General features: G+C 38.3%; 1 protein-coding gene across 25 annotated transcripts in view; it reads right to left on the bottom strand.

Annotated features, from left to right (window-relative positions):
* Window positions 1–20066, bottom strand: part of Phf21a (PHD finger protein 21A) — a 174608-nt gene that overhangs the window by 118065 nt on the left and 36477 nt on the right. For 15 of the 25 annotated variants that reach the window (XM_076929284.1, XM_076929281.1, XM_076929276.1 and 12 more), the window contains 2 exons: window positions 14208–14240; window positions 11982–12068 (listed from right to left, as the gene is read on the bottom strand). In XM_076929284.1, the coding sequence (XP_076785399.1) occupies window positions 11982–12068; window positions 14208–14240 (120 nt within the window). Of the gene's footprint in view, window positions 1–11981; window positions 12069–14207; window positions 14241–20066 lie in introns of those variants that run through there. The other 10 variants (XM_034496761.2, XM_034496758.2, XM_034496757.2 and 7 more) reach the window with 1 other exon arrangement.

Here is a 20066-nt window from a genome sequence, read left to right as displayed (position 1 = left end):
CACTGAGAGTACCTGTGTCAAAATTCTAATTCTAATAATCTAATTCTAGATAAGCTTGGATTTGTTACTATACTTTTCAAGTATAAAATGACTATATGCCTAAGAACAAATGATTTGTTTAATATTTTATATTTCTTAAAAAGGGAATTATACTGTTCATGTTTTAAAGTTTTTTTTTTTTTCACTTTTTATCTATCTTTCCATTCAGTTAAAGCATAGTTCCATAACATGCCCACATAGGTAACACACACACACACACCACATTCTACAGCAGTCTGTTTTGTCTCCCTTGGCTATTCCTTAGGCCACACTATCCTATGAGTACTAATACAAAGGCAGAGACCCTAGGTTTGCAATAAGAAAGAAAGGTAGAAAAATACCCTAGGTTGAAGAAATAATACAGTATAACCAAGAAATTAAGTGTTTGATAATTCTAGATGACCAAGTCTGAATGGTTGCAGCCATTGGCATCCAGGCATGGGGTGGAGAATGAAGGATTTTAAAGGGAAGTCATATAACAAACTACAGGAAGATCCTACAAGAGTTAACCTCAGACTCATTTATTACTTTATACAACTTTACTTCATAAAAGTCTACTTTTACGAAACTGATGTGAACCTACTCTGAACACCCTTAAAACATTAACACAAGAAATGATATTAAGAATCTCTCCAGGGGCTGTAAAGATGGCTTGGTGTTTAAGAGCACTAGCTGCTCTTCTAGAGTATCAGGGTTCATCTCCCAGCACTAGCAAGGTGGCTCACAACTCCCTGTAACCCCAGTCTCAGGGTTCTGACCTTTGAAGGCACCAAACATGTATATGTTGCAAATATGCATGCAGGCAAAACATTCAAAACACATAAAATTAAATTAAATTAAATCTTGAAACTTTTTAAAATCTCTACACAAAAAGGAAGGAATGAGGCTATCTAAATGGGAATCTTTTAATGGTCAACATCCATGATATGGATAAAATTGGCTACCTCATTACCCTTCTGAATGCTTAATGAATTAACATATTCAAACATACCTTCTTCTTGCATACCATGCTAGAGTTCATGAGTACAGATGTTAGTAAGACAACAGCTCTTGACCTACTGGACCTTACTGATGATCACAATGATTCAATGGTTATAAGAAAGTACTACAGTATGTACCAAACCAAAAGGCATGTGTGCTATGCCTAGAGGAGGGTGGAGAGAAGCCAAGGAAAGCTCTCTAGAGGACTATCAAAAAGGTCCTCAAAAAGTAAACAGGAATGTGCCAGGCAAAGAGGGAAAAATCCAGTTGCAGAAGACATGGGGTTTAGGAGAAAAGACTAACACTGGGGACTTACTGGCTGTGAATGGAAAAGAAGGATACAAGATGAGCAGAGAGAAAGATCTGCTCAAGTGTCCGTACTAATGAACTTCTGTGCCTTACGGGGACCAGTCTTAGGGAATGATACTAAGATTTTCCTTCTCTATACCTTCCTGGGGTACTATGCCTGGGGTACCATGCCTTTCTCCATAGTAATCTCTCAATAAATGCATGTGGAATACACAGCTGCATCAGATTCTTGGAAAGTTTCAGAAAGTAGATGAGCCTGGTGTGGTGAGCAATGCCTGTAATTGCAATGCTTGGAAAGCTGAGGCATGGAGAATCAAGAAGTTCAAGGTCACACTTGGCTACAAGAGAGTTTGAGGCCTGTATGTGTGTGTAAGTTGTAGGGAAGGAGGGTGTTGCATTAGAAAAAAAAGACAGCTCCTAGTGAAAACAGAATAAATGGAGAGAATCAAACACACAAATTAAGTTCCTAATACAGTTGAAAGGTGGAGTCAAAGCTACACTGGCTCCTGTCAAACAGCTGTGATAGACACTACCATTCAACCACAATTTAGGATAATGTGGTCCTAAGAGCCAGAATCCCTAAACATTTTGAAATACAGAAAGTCCATAAAAGATCTAGACAGATCCAGGTTCTTGAAAACAGTTCTACCAGAATAGGCACTAGCTTGGGTTTCACTAGCTTGAAACCACTGCTCTAAACTAAGGAGGAGCCCAGCAAAGATGTGAAGAACATACTGTAGAATATAGCTCCCTGTGACATATAACACACCTCATGTGAGGGATAAGAACTTCAAGATGAACTTTCAGTTCCACTGCCAGCACTGAAGCTAAATAACAGGAACAAGCTCTTGAGAGGACATAGAGTGTTCCTCCCTGTCCCCCTCCATAACACTGTTATTACAGAGGGCAGCATCCAGTCACAGACTGCTTTCATTTCCTCTGCCATACTCTGGTGCAATAATAGCATCATTACTCCACCAAGCTTTTCTCTTAAAGATATCATCAAATATTTAACCAGACAAGTTCAAAATGCTGGCACCTATACTACAAGAATAAAAGTGAAAAGCATGGGCTAGCTAACGCAGCACTGAGAACCAGATCAAGTCACACACATGAAACCTTGCTGTTAAAACCTTCGCATCCATTGCTAGTATTTAAGTCCTTCCTCCATCTCTGCCCAAATAAACAAGTAAGATTTCCCCAGGAAAAATCTGAAATATTCTATTTCCTATATTAGATGAAAAGGAACAGGAGCTGATGTCCCAAGTACACAAGTAACAATAACCTCAGAAAACAAATGGTCAAGTAGTTTCACATAAGTATTACACAGGCAACATGAACTAGACTGACACTCAGGGATGCTTTAGGTAAATAAAAAGATAGGCCTCTAGCCATAATAATAGGATCCCTAAGGGAAAACCACTTATAAATTGTGCTAAAAGTACTAGCCAATCATACTAGCTAAATTGTGAAAGAGGGAACATTCTATGGGTACTAGTTCAAACCAGAGCTAGTCTAGTGTCAGGTTACCAATATTAGAGCACAGTAACCAATTCACCCAACCACAAACCAATGAGAACTAAAGAAATGTTAACTATTCTGCTTAATGTCCTATTTCGAAAAACATTTAATAGATAAAATCTACAAAGTAATTTACTACCTAGAACTGAATGAAGAGTATACTGACATCAGTCAAGGTTACGTCGGAAAGGTAATGTCCCAGTGTGTGTACTACAAAGATGCACTCATGCCTGAGTTAAATGTGGTTGTTCTAGCTCCTTAGAAGTCAAAGCTTCGCACAAGGATGAAAGAGTCACACAGATAAGTGTGTGGTACAACTAAAGGCAGCAATTCCTATCTAAACAGAATTCATGTTCCCCAGATTGGATGCACTCAACAGACACATGTTCATTAACTGCTAAAGGTACAAACCTCCCATACATAAGATAGTAGATGCACTAAATGGTTTAAATATGAAACTTTAACCACTATCCTACTAGAAATAAACTCCTAGGTCTATTCCTATCTACTCACCATTGTCAAGTCACCTACTACCATCCATGGCATGATAACTAAAGTGCACCTAAAAGGCTCATGCAAAGGCCTGGTCCTCAGGGTAATAGCCCTATTGGAAGCTGATATGAGTCTTCAGAAGGTAGGGCCTTATTGGACGTCACTAGGACCCAGTCTCATTCTCTCTCTGCTTCTTGCCTTATGATAAGAGCAGGTTGTAATGCCTCGTGCTCCTGCTAGGATGTTCGGACTTTACTAGAGTGTCAAAGCACAGACAGGGCCATCTGCTCTTGGACTCTGAGCCTATAAAATTCTTTATTAATTACCCCAGGTATTTCAGTATAGTAGCATGAAGCCAATTAATACAGTGAGTTGGTTCAAATTATGTTATTATAAGCATAGGATTGATTTTCGGTTTTGTGTGTGTGTGTGTGTGTGTGTGTGTGTGTGTGTGTGTGTGTGTGTGTTTGGTTGTTTTTTTTGAGACAGGGTCTCACTATAGTAGCTTGGCTGGCCTGGAACTCACTATGTTGACCTTGAACTCAGAGATCCACCTGCCAAGTGCTAGGATTAAAGGGGTGCATCACCACAACTGACTCATACAATACAAAGGAAACATAGTTACAGCAGACAGAGATCTTTCCAAAGACTTTGGAATGTATTTTACTAAAATAATCAATTGAAAATGTCTCCATACCTGCCAATTATTTGTTAAACCCAGAAAAGTACCTAACCTACTGTAATAAAACAGTCTGTATAAACTGACAGAATAAGTTAAACAGAGTCAGAGAAACAAAAATCAGAGGATCACAGACAACAGAGGATTTTATTTTTCCAAAAAGAGTAAGGAAAAAAAGAAGACCGAAAGGAAAGAAAAACTAAGACTAAAGGGCAGATCTCTGAGATTTCCTGAATGGCAAACAGCACATTCCATGAAACATCCAAATTCAGGTAAGCATGGACTCATGTCCACCATCTGCATGGTACATACAGCACAATGTTCCCCCAGAGTGCCTTCTATAGGAAAGCATTCTAGAGGTTATTTGGAAATAAATAGTAAAAAGAAGTTTGTTTGTTTTTTAATTACTATGTCTTGTTTATTAATAATCCTAGTTAGCACTCAATGAATTTCAAGTCTCTCATTCTCACACAAGAATATACCATCACACCTTAGTCATATCCAACCTGCCCCAACTTGATTACATCCTTCCTCTCCTCCTACTGTTGGTCACTCTCCTGACTCCAGTTCTTTTCTCTGTGTGAGTAGACTCTTTATACGAAAGAAAACACAAGCTACTTTATCTCTCTTCCCACCTGTTTTCAGCCCAGGCTAGTGTAGAACTCACTATGTAGTCCAGGCCTGCCTGGAACTTGAAGTAATCTTCAATCTCCTGGTCTGCATTATAGACACAAAGCACATGACTAGCTCGTTATTTATTTTTAATTTGATAAAAGTTTTCTTATAGCCTTTGACCAAATATAGTTGTGGATCATTTTCAGTTGCTTTAAAATTTTCATCCATCTTTTATCATTTAATTTTGTGAGGCCTGGTCACATGGCTTGACTTGACTCATAGGATGGTAACAGTCTAATGCCAACAGAGTCTCAGTATGAATTTAGTAGTTTGGCCTTGTGCTCTAGTGATAAACTATGAAGGAAGCTTTAGTCTCTTCCTGCTAAGCTTCAGAATAAACATATTAAGGTAATCATAAGCATATTTACAATCATGGAGGCAGGCCCAGCCAACCCAAAAATGAAAGCAGATCTATCTGGCTGAAGCCATCTGGATCAAGAAAACTCTAAGAGACCTGTAGATCTAATGTGAAAATTAGTATATTATTATAAGCCACTCAGTAAAACTAGTTTGTAATATAGAACTGCTATGATAAGAGCTGGTCACTATACCCAAGTCCATATCTAGGAATTTATCTAAGGCAATCAGAGTAACAAACAATTTACATAAGAATAATTAATCGTAAAGATACTCAAAATAGAAAAAAAAAAGGAAAAACAACTATCATTACTGGGGAAACTGTCTTAAATTGTGAATAGTCAAATACATGAGGGTGTGAAAAATCATGTTTTAAAAGAATACTTAAAGACAGAAGTGCTGACACACACCTTAAATTGCAGCCCTCAGGAAAGGTAAATCTGACCTCAAGGCTTATCTGGTCTACATAGTCAATTGCCTACAGGGCAATGTAGTAAGACCCTGTTTTCAAAACAAACAAACAAAGGAACACTCAAAAATCAAGAAACATTCATAATATATTGAATCAAAAGATCAAGATACACTGCTCTTTAAAATTGAAAAAAAAAAACCTGTAAACAGAAGAGATCAGTCAGATAAAATCTGTTCAGAAAATACAAAATATTTTTCTGTGGTATACACTACTCTCTCCAAATATTATAAACTTCTTCTTCTTCTTTTTTTTTTTTTTTGGTTTTTCGAGACAGGGTTTCTCTGTGTAGCCCGGGCTGTCCTGGAACTCACTCTGTGGACCAGGCTGGCCTCGAACTCAGAAATCCGCCTGCCTCTGCCTCCCAAGTGCTGGGATTAAAGGCATGCGCCACCACCGCCCGGCTGAAGTGGAAACTTAAGGGTTCTTTGGAAAGACAGTTGTGTTGGATGGTGTTTTGCTGGGACAAACAAGTGAATGAGTTTTCCTGAACCGGACACAGGTGAAAGACGAAGGCAGACTCGTGAAGGAACATTTCACTGAAGCAGACACAGAAGGAAGGATGTTCTGTTAAAGCAAGCACGTGAAAGAACACATGATGAACTATTTTTAGCTAACAACATACACGTATTGATTTGTCTTACACTGAGTAGTTGAGCTCTATTTGTCAGGACTCCATAGAGAGAAAAACTTCTGGTGATGTGCTGCAGTTTCTTCTCACGTCCATGGACTCGGCTGATTTGCAAAGTGATGTCAGCTGAGACAGAGATGTACCTGCTGGGGCAAGGCCCATGGAGGACACATGATGTTTGGAGAGAGTATAAAAAGCACAGTGACGGAGTCTGAGCTTGGTTTGCTTATAGAGCTAGCTGTGCAACACTTGTTGGTCTCTTGTCTTTGCAGATCTTCGCTTCACTGAGGCAGGCAAAGCTGAGAACTTCTCCTGGCGCTCCTCCTGGTCTCTCCTGATGACTCAAGCCAAGTCTGAGGCCTAGCTGTTTCTGCTAGGTAGTGCCACTGCTGCTGATTGGTGTTTGCTATCCCAACTCTACCAAAATGGACTGCTGGTGCATGTGAAGTGTTTACAAGTAGACAGAGCTGCTGCCACTAACCTGTGAACTGAACTGCCAATTTCCAGACAACACAGACAAGAGTTGCTCCAAAGAAACTTCCTGAATAGATCCACTCCCCCCACCCCCCGCCCCCACCCCCGCCCCCACCCCTGTATCATTTCTTTCCCACTACTTCTGGTAAGTGGTGGGCTACAAGAGAGGTTAAAGAGTTTAGGAACCATCTTTCAAAGTAGGTTTTGAAAAAATTAAAGTTACACAAGTCTGACAACCTGAGTTTGATGCCCAGAATTCACAAACTAGTAAAAACCACTCCTACAAAGTATCTCAACCTCTGCATACACATGGTGGCATGGGGTAGCTCTCTCCAAATAAAACAAAATGGTAGTACTATACTATGATATTACAAGAAGTACTATACTAGGGATAAAGAAGGAAATGGAACGAATTCCCTGTCTATATTTTAATTCAGTCTCCTCTCACATTAATACATCCCAACTGCAGCCTCCCTCCTCCCTGGTCCTCCATTTCTCCCCTCTCTCCCAGATCCACACCACTCTATCTCCCCCCAAGAAAAGGGCAGGCCTCCCAGGGACATCAATAAAACACGGCACAACAAACTACAATAAGACCAGGCACATTCCCTCATATCAACGCTGGGAGAGTCAACCCAGTAGGAGAAAAAGGGTCCCAAGAGCAGACAAGAATCAGAAACACCCCCACTCCCACTGTCAGCAATCTGTTCTTGAAACCATTTAGTAAGACATTTTAAAAATAGTAATTTTAAGTAGATATGTAATCACAAACTGTGGTATGCTACAGTGGGTAAAACTGTATTTAGCTTCAGTATACAGTGCCTAAATTTATCTGACCATGGCCTCCAGAAATAAACTACACTTCCCAGTCTTCCCTGCAACTAGTGAGACCATGTGATTGTTCAAATCAAGGATATTTAACTGGAAGTGGTACATAAAGCTTCCAGTAAACATCCTTAAAAATAACGGGCTCCCTCTCTGTTGATTTCCCCCTTCTCACCAGATGGAGCTGCTATTTTGGACTCTAATGTGAAGTTTCACGCTGAGAATGGCAGAGCAACAGAACAGGAGGTGCCTGGGTCACTGACACTGTACAAATACTCTTTCCAGCCTAGTCTACTACAGAGTTCTTGGATGACACAGAAATACAAATATGCCTGTTTAAGCTACCTTTATGTGGGGGTTTCAGTCATTCACAGACAAACCTGACTGTAAATAACATTAACTATAAAGAAAATAAAAGGCTTAAAAAAGGTTATAAAGGAGAAAAAAGCTTTAGGGTTCGCTGCTCAGAGGAAGTAACAACTCTTAGCAGTAAGATGAACCCAGAGAGACAGGCTGTCAAACTGAGGCAGGGAATACCACCTTGAATGAATACCAACTAGGGCCTAAATCCTCCTAGAGACAAGCAACACTTTGGAATATTAAGACTGACTGTTAGGCTAGGGATATTGTTATAATAGTCACTTGCTTATCATGTACAAAGCCCAGGGTTCCATCCCCAAAATTGCCAGGAGAGAAAAAAGAAAGAAAAGAAGAGAAGAAAGGGGAAGGGGAAAGGAAAGAGGAAGGGGAAGGGAGAAGAAAGGGTGCTGTTTCTATGAGAAATTAGAATTAAAACAGAACACTACAGCAACTGAGCATTTTGGCTCCAGAATCCGAATCTCTGGATTCTGCCATGGACCACATATTTGTCAGATATAAATTGTCAGTATGAATCCTGTTGAGGAAATGAATGGCTGTTTCCACACATTGCCCCACTATGGTTCAAGACAATTGCAATCTCTGGTTAGAGGGATCATCTATCATGATGAAAACATCACAAGGTTTTCAAATGCTAACTATTCCACATACAGACCAGAAATGGATGTCATTTAAAAAAAAAAAAGTTTGTTTATTCGCTCTGTTAAAAATAAGGCATATATACTATGGAGATTTCAGAAAATACACACAGGAGAATTAGGGGGGGAAATACCTATATGTAAAATACCACCTCCCAATATTTTTGTTTTCTCACACATTTGCACGCCCACATAGGCATATACACAGAGCAAACACAAAAAGGGGGTTGTAATGCAGATAAAGTCATAAATGCCTCTGAGTAGAGGCTATTCTATGTCACTAAGCCATGATTTAATTGACTACATACCATATAGTTTATTTAACCAACTGAGTGTAGGAATGTTTTGAGTTAAAAGTATCAGACACAAATTGAATCCCTGCAGGTGAAGCTGCCTTCTAAATCCACCCTAGAATTTCTGTTCATGAACCTCAAGTTACAGTTTGAAAGCAATAAAAACTTCCAAGCACACATTCAAGGAAATTCACTGAGTTTTACCATAGAGGATGCTCACCAAGACCATCTTTTCCCAAATGTTAACCATCAAAGACTGAAGTTGTATTAATGAATAAGAATGAATATGTCTACTATAAGAATTTATAACTATCTGCAATGTTGTATTTCTTTAATAAGGCAAAATAAGAAAATGTTTATATTTTATTTGTGCAATCATCTTTACAAATAGATACAAATGGATATAGAGAAAATGGAAGCAAATATGACAAAGGCTTAAGTCTGTAACATTGTTTTTCAGAGGTTTTTTTTTGTTATTATTACTTTAAAAAGCTGCATATTTATTTTGCTTTCTGACTCTGTGCTTGTACCTTCAAGACCTTCACAATGATTTTCAACAAGGAAAGCTTGTTTGATCCTGTCAGGGACATGCTTGGCACACAGGGAACTCCACAGGCCCTGATAATGTGCTTCTTAGTCTTAGAAAATATATCAGGACTTTGGGTCTCACAGCATGAACCCCCTCAAAGTCTGTCTGAGCACACACCATAAGCAGATTTAGCAGCCTTCCCAACCTTCTTGGTATAAAGGTAAACAATCCTGTTGCCAGGGGCTTGAGACAGCCTAGGTTTGTTAGAGGCTGTATTATAGGAAAGTCTAGGACAGTATGTCAAACTAGACCATTCTGAGTGCCTCTAAGCTCTGTCCCCACAAGAGAAGGAAAGGCTCTTCAGAGGCTTTGTATTTCTTCTCACAACAACAACGTAATAGTAAGTTAAACTATTAGTCATGTAAATAAGATAATTCAGATTTTAGTTACTAAAGTGAAAGGAAAAGTTTTGTCAAAGTTTAAGTAGTCTTCTGACAAGGAAAAACAAACAGGTAGCATTAGAAATTCATTATAAAATAAAACTCTTTTAGATTATAGTCTAATGAACAACAGCAAGGTTTCTGGTTGGAATAATGTCAGTGAAAGCCAGCATTCACATTTGACAGCTGTTCCTTTCTTAAACACTGCCCTGCCCTATTCTATCAAGGTAGCACTTTTATAGTTAAGCAAACACAAAAACAGCAAGACTGCATTTCAGCTTAAGGTCTTCCTGAAGCTACATAGAGAGAGCTATCTAGTAAGTGCAGTGTCAGGGTTTTGTCAGCAGATGAATAGGCAGTTGCAATTGTCTGAGTGAGGTCAGTTGAGGACTAACAAGTTTCAGAAGAAGCCAAACTGTGGTGGTTTGAATAAGAATGGCCCCTGAAGGCTCATATATTTAAATGCTTAGTCACCAGGGAGTGGAGCTCTTTGAAAGGATTAGAAGGATAAGGAGGTGTGGTCCTACTGCAGGAAGTGTGTCATGGCACGCTGGGGGGAACAACAGGCTTATCTCTCTTCCTTTCCCCACTCCCTCCTTTCTTTTCACCCTCCCTCTATTTCTCTATCTTTGTGTATGTGCACATATGTGTCTGTCTCTCCCTCCCTCCCTCCCTTTGCCCTCCCCCTCTCTCTAAATCAGATGTAATTCTTTGCTACTACTCCAGCACCATACTCCTTGACATGATGATAATGGACTAAGCCTCTGATACTGTAAAACAAGCCCCCAATTAAATGCTTTCCTTGGTCATGGTGTCTCTTCACAGCAATAGAATGGTGATTAAGACACAAACCTATCACAAAGTTATTATCACAAACAGATTTTTTAAATAAATGTAAATTTTTCTGTGATTGCCCATTTCTCTGAAATGCAGCCCTGAGTTCTTTTAACTTTCAAAGATATTCCCCACCCCCATCCTACTAATCATTTTCAACCTCTCTGCCAGCTACATGAAACTCAGCAAAAGTGACTCACTTGCTGGCATCTTGTCAGAGAAACTCTGCAACTGTAAGGAGGCTCAGAACTTAGAGAGCTCTAAAGCCAGACTGCCACAAACATGCTTCTATCTAGAGAACTCAGTCACATACTAACAAGTCCTGTTTACTTACATTTTCCTTACAAATTCCTCTCTGTCTCTGCATCCTATCACTTCCCAGTTTTACTCTGGCTCTTCCTAATCTAAAATACCTCCTGTCTGTGGAGACAAGATTGGAAAGCATTAAAGAGAGAAGAATCAAAAAAGGGTGGTTCACTCAGCTTAGAAGATTATCTCATCTGTGGTTCTCAAAATTTATTTCTCCCTTCAGTGAAATGAAAAACACAATCAAAAATCTGCAGGGAAAAAAAATGTTGCTATTGTTTAGACAACAACATAAAACTCAAAGTTACTAAAAATCGTTTTATCGACTCTTCAGTAAAGTTTCAGTAGCACAGAACTCTCAACTGGTATCTGTTCCTTACTCCAAGACAGAAACTGTACTTTACACTGGAGGGAAGGAGTGAGGGAAGAAGACAGGGGATGCTCCTCAGACTACCACAGGCAGAACTCACAGCACTGTCAACTGTCACACTCCACCTGGTGGCAGGAAATGTCTCAGCTGGTAAAGTGGAAGCCACTCTACAAAAAGTACCAGCAGCACTTTCCTTATACAAAATATAAGATGTTCCTCTCTTGCCCTACATAAAGTCTAGGAATTCCCATCAAAGAGTTTTCAAATAGTAGGTTAGCATCTGATGAAGATTAGCATAAAAGTCTGACAACACTGAGAACAGGAGACCTACATAGAGAGCAAACCATAAGTTAAATGTCAGCTCAAACCTTCACAACAGGTAAGAAGACACTGCCACTGCAGGACTCCATACCACACACTCCCACTAACTTTCTCTGTCCCTTCGCCTATGGGTAAACTGCAGTTTAATTAACACAGTTAACAGCAACCTGCTACACTGCTTTTAGGTACCTGCCAGTAGCATATACTCATAGGATACTCTAGAGACTGATTTCAACCAAAAATAAAAATAGATAAACAGCTCAAGCAAAATTAAACTGAGTCTGGCTGCCCACACTTATTTTCACACATTAAAAAAAAAAAAAAAAAAAAAAAAAAAAAAAACCAGCAGCCCTCTTAGAAGCCTCAAGCACACATATCTTTAGAACACAATGTTAAAAATATGTCCCCGCCTTCCCCTACCTGTTTCTCACTCAAAGCTGTGATTTTGGCTTGGAGTTCATGAAGCTGTTTCTTTAAGTCAGCATTCTGATTGGAAAGAAAAAATATCTGTGAGAAAGATATTCATTTGTTAACATAATAGTATCGGGAAGACTTGCATACTGCATTACAAGTGACGAAGCAAGCTTTAGCTATCAAATTTTCTATGCACTAAATTATAAGCATAACATCAACCCTTAATACAAAAGGGGCAGTTTCCTCATAACCGTATTGAATTATAGGAAGTTTTACACTTTCTGATCCTGCACTCTATTAGTACCTTTCTCCTAAGATATTGTTATTCTTTATAGAAAGTATCAGTTGACAGAAGGTCTAAAGCTCTACTAATCAGACAAAAACAGGAAAATGGAGGTTAAAGTATGCATACCCCGCTGCTTAGCGGCATTATCAACAAAGATAAGAGGCTTTTCTCTACTTGTCCTCTCTCTTATTTAGAAAAGTACATTTGTTATTTTAGCCTAGATTTGGGAAGCTGTCAGCACTGTAACTGCCTGAACAGCACGTCATTCAAATCAACATGCTGAAATTCTAGGAATTGAAACGAGTACTATTTTAGATGAAATACACTGAGCACGTTTACCTTTTCTGGGGGAGTAGGGGGTGGGGAGGGAGGGGGAATATTAAAGTTTTCAAATGTTTACCATAGCAGAAAGCCTGAATGTCACCCCAGTGACATTACTTACTTGTTTCATAAACAGCCTCTTCATTTCCTTGCCTGGTCTGTCAGGGCTGGGGCACATATTCTCTCCTGTACTCATTTGGGATTCACAGGTGTATCGAACATTAGGCTTCTCTGAGGTCACTTAAACTGTTCTCCAGTAAGTTACTGACCCTCAGACTTTCCAGGTTAAGAATTTGCTGTTCTATGACCATGAACTAACAGAACTGAGAACACTTCAGTTCCTGACAATATAGATCACCACATTAAATATAAAGGACCTAGCAATCTGATGCCACTTGGTCCCCTAAATTCAATTTAAATTGTGAATACACTAAAAAGAAAATAAAAATGCAAACAGGGATGTTTCTCATGGAAGGCAGATTGTCACACAGGAATAAATGTAAGCCACAATGACCAGGTCTCGGAGTTAGTGCATCGTATTAAAATGCAGTTGTCAGACCACCAAGTCCTTAATTTATCAGGATGAATAATTATTTCCTACTTCAAAAAAATCAATCTGCATCAGTACTACTTTTCAGGGATTTATTTTACTTTATAGAGAGGCATGTATCCCACTGTTAATGGGTGCCAAGAAGTCACTACTGAAAAATAAATACTGGAGGGCAAGGTAACTTTGGGGGAAGATTTCTTTATAAAAGAATAAAATGTCCAAGTCAAAACTACTATAAAAGTAAATTTAACAGTTTATAGATTATCATATAAGATATGTCTGAAACCCTCTTTACAGGTTCTTTTAAAGATTAAAACTTTCAAAGCCAGGTATGATGGCACGTTCCTATAACCTCAGCATTGAGAGCTGGAGGAAGAAGGGTTAGAAGACCAAGGCCATTTCTGGCTACATAAGAAATTCGCAGCTATTCTGGAACATGAGACCTTGTCCCAAAACAAAATACAAAATAAAATATAAATTTCAAATATTTTTAAAAAAATTATTCTAAAATTTTTACTGTGAATGCTGCAAATCCAGTACTCAGGTGTCTTACCAATAAACTGCACACAATTAAAAATGATTTGGAGGGACTTCAGTAAGTTTGAGACTTTAAAAACCTGGTAAACTCTAATTCTGATGGTGTGAATTAAATCTATACCAGGTATGGAGGCAAGGCTATAATCTCAGTGTTTGGGAGGGTCAAGCAGAGAGAAGAGTTTGAAGCCAGACTAGGGTCTCAAAAGTAGTTTTCTGAAGAAAGATATTCAAGCTATATAAAGTCTGTTAAACCTCATTTTTTGTTTTTTGTTTGGTTGGTTTTCACAGATACTCACAAAAAGTAACAAAAAAGTGAAACAATAGTAACAAGACTGAAGCAGCTGCAATCTTACTCTACAACTGGACTTTATTTAAACCCATAAAACATGAATATCAACATATACGCTGTTTGGGATCAAAGTGTATTTTTAATTTCACTAACACATGCATTTTATTGTTATTGTTAATAACAGTTTATTGTTATCTTCAATTCTTTTTACATTTAAAAATTAAGTTCATAACAACCGGATTTTTTTACCTGCGGATCCTGCTTCATTTGAGCAACCAGTTTCTGATAATAAAGAGAGAAAAAGATCTGTCAGTCTCACACAGTAACTCCTATGGCTACTTAGGCTTATGTACACACACACACACACACACACACACACACACACACACACAAGCGCTCGCTCTCTCTCTCTCTTCCCCCTCTCTCTCTCTCTCTCTCTCTCTCTCTCTCTCTCTCTCTCTCTCTCCTCTCTCTCATTATCACCAAAAAATAAACCAAAAATTTTGATGATGTCTATAAAAGGCTAATGAAGCACTCTTTGTAAAAGAAGAATCAATTATCTCTTTATATTTGAAATGAAAAAGTATCTGCTTTGTTAATGTGGAGGAGGACAGTGACTTCTGAAATTTAAATAAGCAGGATGTAGACCAGGCATAGTGGTGCATGCCTTTAATCCCAGCACACAGGAGGCAGACAGATCTTTGTGTGTTTGGGATCTACATAATGAGTTCTAAGACAGCCAGAGCTACATACATAGTGAGACCCTGTCTCAAAACACCAGACAAGGTCTGGAAAGAAGCTGTACCCATATAAAACAGGGCTGTTTGAAAACAGTAAAGTACAGGTTTGGCAGGCCTATTGGTTTGGATCTTACAGAAGGAGCTTCTTTTTTTTTGTTTGTTTGTTTTTTGTTTTTTGTTTTTTTTTTGAGACAGGGTTTCTCTGTAGCCCTGGCTGTCCTAGAACTCACTCTGTAGACCAGGCTGGCCTCTAACTCAGAAATCCACCTGCCTCTGCCTCCCAAGTGCTGGGATTAAAGGTATGCGCCACCACTGCCCAGCCAGTTGTCATATTCTTTGGGTGACAATGCACTGTTAAAATACTGTTATAAAATAAAATCTAAAATACATAACAAACTCATCTACTTTATTAAGTAAAGGCCAAGGTCTTATAATTTGAGGTGTGATCATATGGATTAATATACAAACAATGGACTACGAACCATATGATTTGCTAAATGCCTCAAACCACTGTTGAAATGACTCCTCATTTTTAGTTTAGTTGTTTTATTACATTTTTGTTTGTAGTTTATGTACACATGTGCTATGGTGCACATGTGGAAGTCAGACCACCTTCAGATGCTGGTTCTCTTTCCATCATATGGGTCCTGGGAATTAAAATCAGGTCTTAGGGCTTAGTGGCATGACCTCTATTCACTTAGCCATCTTGCCAACCCTTTAATTTTAGTTGTCAAGCAGTCAACTAACAGATCCTGCTGTTAGTGTGATTCTCTTTAAAAGCAATGAACCCCAACCTAACTTTGCTACATCAGATCTGCTGAGATACACACTGGCCCAATTTTAAAACAAGTGAACAGGTTGTAATAGCCCAAGAATTGCTTAGTGACTAAAATGACACTTATTCTAACTGGACAAAAGTCTTTCTTCCTGGTACTAAAATACATTCTGGATAGCTGAGGTTGTCAAATGCATAAAGTGTGCATGCTGAAATTATGCTTCATGGTTGAGAAGACTAGCCCTTTAGTAACCTCATCTAGATCTGTACAGTAAAGCATCAACTACATCCTTACAAATCTAGCCACACTTAAGAGCTTATTTGGGCTGGCAAGACAGCTGAGTGGGTAAAGATTATTTCTAACCTCTAGCTCTGTCCCTATAAAACAACTCATGGGAACAGAGAGCCAACTCCACAGAGATGTCCTCTGACGGCTACAGGTGTGCTGGGACACACAAACTCTCATACACGTGAAATGAGTAAGTGCAGTAATACTCAAAAAATAAACAATAGTCTGGCTCTCCTTTTTGATTTGGTTACCACAGAACTGACTATTATCTGCAAAGTCGTTTTAGGGGTTAAAAGAGGTTTTCTTCCATGTCACTGGATTTCTTTCAAATTGCTATTTATTTAACGTATATAAGTTTTTGCCTACATGTTTGTATGTGCTTGGTCTTATACTTCAAAGTTTGTACCATGTGCATGCCTGTCACTCTCAGATGTCAGAGGTGGGTGACAGATCCACTAGAACTGTTGTTACAGATGGTTATAAACCTCCATGTGGATGCTCCAACCATTTGGGAATCAAACCTGGGTCCTTTGCAAAAGCAGTAAGTGTTCTTAACCTCTGAGTGATGATGTAGTTCATGACTCTAGAATTTAAAAGCTGACTGGTAAGATCCATGTCTGCAGGAAATGAATGTTTTCTATGTATGACCAGTTAAACTACATTTCATACAGACAAGACAGGATGAGGCGCTCACTAGACCATCCATTTCCCAAGTGACTTTAAACTGGAATTGAGTTATCAAAGTTACTTTCCACTGAGTGATTGCTGCCATTTTTCATAATCTATATTCTGTCAAAGATAAGAAAACAACAGCCATGTCACCAAATCCAGATCACCACCTGTTTCCTAAATAAAGTCTTATGAAACTGAGCCATTCCCATTTGTTTATACACTGTCTGTGGCTGGTCTACCTGCTCAGTACACAGCAGAGCAGCCACACAGATTATAAACGACCTGCAGTCTAATACATTTTACCATCTGGCCTTTACAGAAAGTTTGTTAGTTTGTTTACTTGTGTTTTCTTTATACTAGTTTAATTCCATATGGAGTTAATACATTCTCTCTCTCTCTCTCTCTCTCTCTCTCTCTCTCTTTCTCTCTCTCTCTGTGTATGTGTGTGTGTGTGTCTCTCTCTCTCTCTTTCACACACATACATACACACACACATACACAAAGGTGCACACAAAATCAACCAAATGGAGGTATAGCCCTCCCCCCCAGAAATGGCCATTATAACATAAGTATTTATTGACCATAAACTATATACATATTGGTGCATCTGCCCACACATGCAGAAACAAAAAGAACTAAACTTCAAACAGCAACACTAGGCAACTTCTTAACATATTTTTTTACCTTAAAAGCTTGACTTTTACCTAATTTAATTCCCAAACTAGAAATGCATCAAAAGATAGCTTTTGTTTTAACATGTAGTTCAAAGTCTACTCTTGCAATCATTCCACCCAGTAACCAGGACTCATGCTTTGGCATCATCTCTGGTCTTCCTGAGTGTCTCATGTTCAAGAATTACACACATCATCACCCAACAGCCAATCACAACAACACCACAGTTTTCAGAATCACTTGGATTTACCACGATTTTTTCCCCAAAAAACTAGGAAAATAAGGGACTAAGGAGATGGCTCAGTCAATACAGTGCTGCCTAAGTCCTGAGTCTGGATCCCTGACACTCATGAAAAGGCTAGGTATGTTGTGACACACCTGTAACTCTAGAGCTGAGACATAGAAATAGAAGGACCCTGGGATCTCAGGGCTCAGCCAGTCTAGATATCAGTGAGCCTGAGGTTCTGTCAGAGACTCTGTCTCAAAAAATAAGTCATATAGTGATAGAGAAAGATATCCAGGGTCTACTCTTGCCCAGTGTAGGGGCACACACACACACACACACACACACACACACACAACCACACAGAGCAAGCTTGGAACTCATAAAGTTGAAAAAAAACAACTCTACAAAGTTGTCTTCTGTCCTCCACACATGCACCATGGCATGTATGCCCTCAAGCAAGCACCATGTATGCACACAACACACCATAATAAATAGTTTAAAATGTATTTCTCAGCATGCAAACTCCACAAATAAAGCACAGTAATTAAAGATGACTTTAAGACTATAATTTGGGGGCTGAAGAGATGGCTCAACAGTTAAGATTATTTGTTATTCTTGCAGAGGACCCAGGTTTGATTCCTACCTCCCACATCAGGTAGCTTACAACTGCCTATAACTCAGTTTCACGGATCTGACACTGTCTGAAGGTCTAGTAGAGCACTGCATGCACACAGTGTGTGTAACACATATTCAAGTGCACACACATGCATACATAAAATACAAAATATTTAACTAAATATTTAATTTAAAAGGCTATAACTTTATACTTAAATGGCTAAATATATAGAGAAACAGACTGACAGCTAATATTTGATGTTTAAAATACCTAGAATATATGTATAAAATATATAGAATATATTATATAAAATATACTAGAATATAATGTATAAAATATACCTAGAATATAATATATAAAATACCTAGAATATGACTCTAATTATAAATGGTAATTGGACTTTAATACATCATAGCAAAGGCTACATTTTTAATAATCATTCATTTATCTTCCAAATTATGAAATAAGATAATATTTTTAAAGTTCAACTACAAAAAATTTGTTCAATAAATATTTATTTGGGACATGTATCTTATGAGGAATTAAAAGAATATAAACTGCATTCCAAATTTTCTTAAGAGGAAAAAAAAAACTATAGAAATCACATATACCACCATACAATTAACTTTGATTCACACAGATTTCAAATTGATACTATATTCCCAAAACCTACTAGAGACACCAGCTTTAAACAATTTTGAATTTAAGTTGTGTTACGTGTCATTGTCCTGAACTGGATCCAATATTCCTCTATGTTAAAATATTTTAATCCAGGGACTGGATGGCTCAGTGGTTTAAAAACCTGGCTACTTTCTCAGAGGATGCAGGTTCAATTCCCAGCACCCCTATATATATCCCTTTGTACTCCAGGTCCAGGGAATCTGATAGCCCTCTCTGGCCTCCACAGACACCAGGCACGCATGTAGTGCATATGCATGCCGTACACATACTATTGAGCACAGGATCTACCAGGTTCAAAGCAGCAGCAGGGACTTTCAAACAAAGAGTCCCATGTGGAAAACAACAACAACAACAAAACACACACACACATGCACAAGCACACGTACACGCACACAGCACAACTTTGAAGCTTTCCTGTAGATCCTAATCCACACTAATTCTGAGGCAATAGGCAAACCCAGCAATTATCAGAAGTCCAAGTGTGTGTGTGTATGTGTGTGGGTGTGCACATGTGTTCAGAAATCAATACTGTACTAGCTCATACAAGAAAAAAGAGAAACTATTATACTTTAAAAACACTTTTAACAAGTAATGTATATGTGGTAGCTCAAAGTTATAAAACTCTGAACTTAGAAAGTTGCAACAGGAAGACTAAAGATCGTTTGAGGTGAGACCCTAAAACTAAAGTCTACTCTAACTGGAAATACAGCTCAGTGGCAGAGCACTCACTGACATGTAGGAAGCTCTGGGTTCAGACCAAAATATCACACAGAGATTGGTTCCTTCATGCATCCATTTCATCCCCATATTACAAGACCATGTTACATGGTCAAAAGTACCCAACCCATCATTTATTACTTTGAATACCAAGGATTATATACAAGTATGTTTATTTATGTGCTTTAAATCTAATGCCCAGCTGATATCAAGAAAATGAAACAAACAGCGATAGTCTGTTTATGCAGTAAATGTTAACGATTTAGCTATTTATGGGTGGTTTTCAGTCTTGAGTATAATTATATGTTTATTTTTACATATTTCCATATTAACATATACAAATTAAAATATATTAAGTGTTTTATTATGTTGTTATACTTTAGAAACAATTGTATAAATGTATATATACATTTTATAATCATATGCTTCAAAGGTTTATTTATTTTTATCTGAGGTTAAAATATAAGGATTAGAACGTTTTAAATATTGACAACAGCAACCAAATTTTCTTTACCAAAGATTGAAATCACCAAAAAAATAAATAAAAAAGAGAGCAAGGAGGCACAGAGGTGAGTCAGGGATGAGCACAGGTGTTGGTGTGTGTAGTAAGTATACATCTCATTCTTACCACAGTGAAGTGAGGAAAGGCAGCACTGGGGAAGCAGAGGCATGAGGAACAGTACAAGTTCAAAGTCAATGTAGTTTACATGGGGAGTTCGG

The sequence above is a fragment of the Arvicanthis niloticus genome, chromosome 2 (assembly GCF_011762505.2).
Source record: "Arvicanthis niloticus isolate mArvNil1 chromosome 2, mArvNil1.pat.X, whole genome shotgun sequence".
Taxonomy (NCBI): Eukaryota; Metazoa; Chordata; class Mammalia; order Rodentia; family Muridae; genus Arvicanthis; species Arvicanthis niloticus.
Note: the sequence above shows the minus strand (reverse complement) of the source record. Positions and strands in the feature narration are given on the sequence as shown.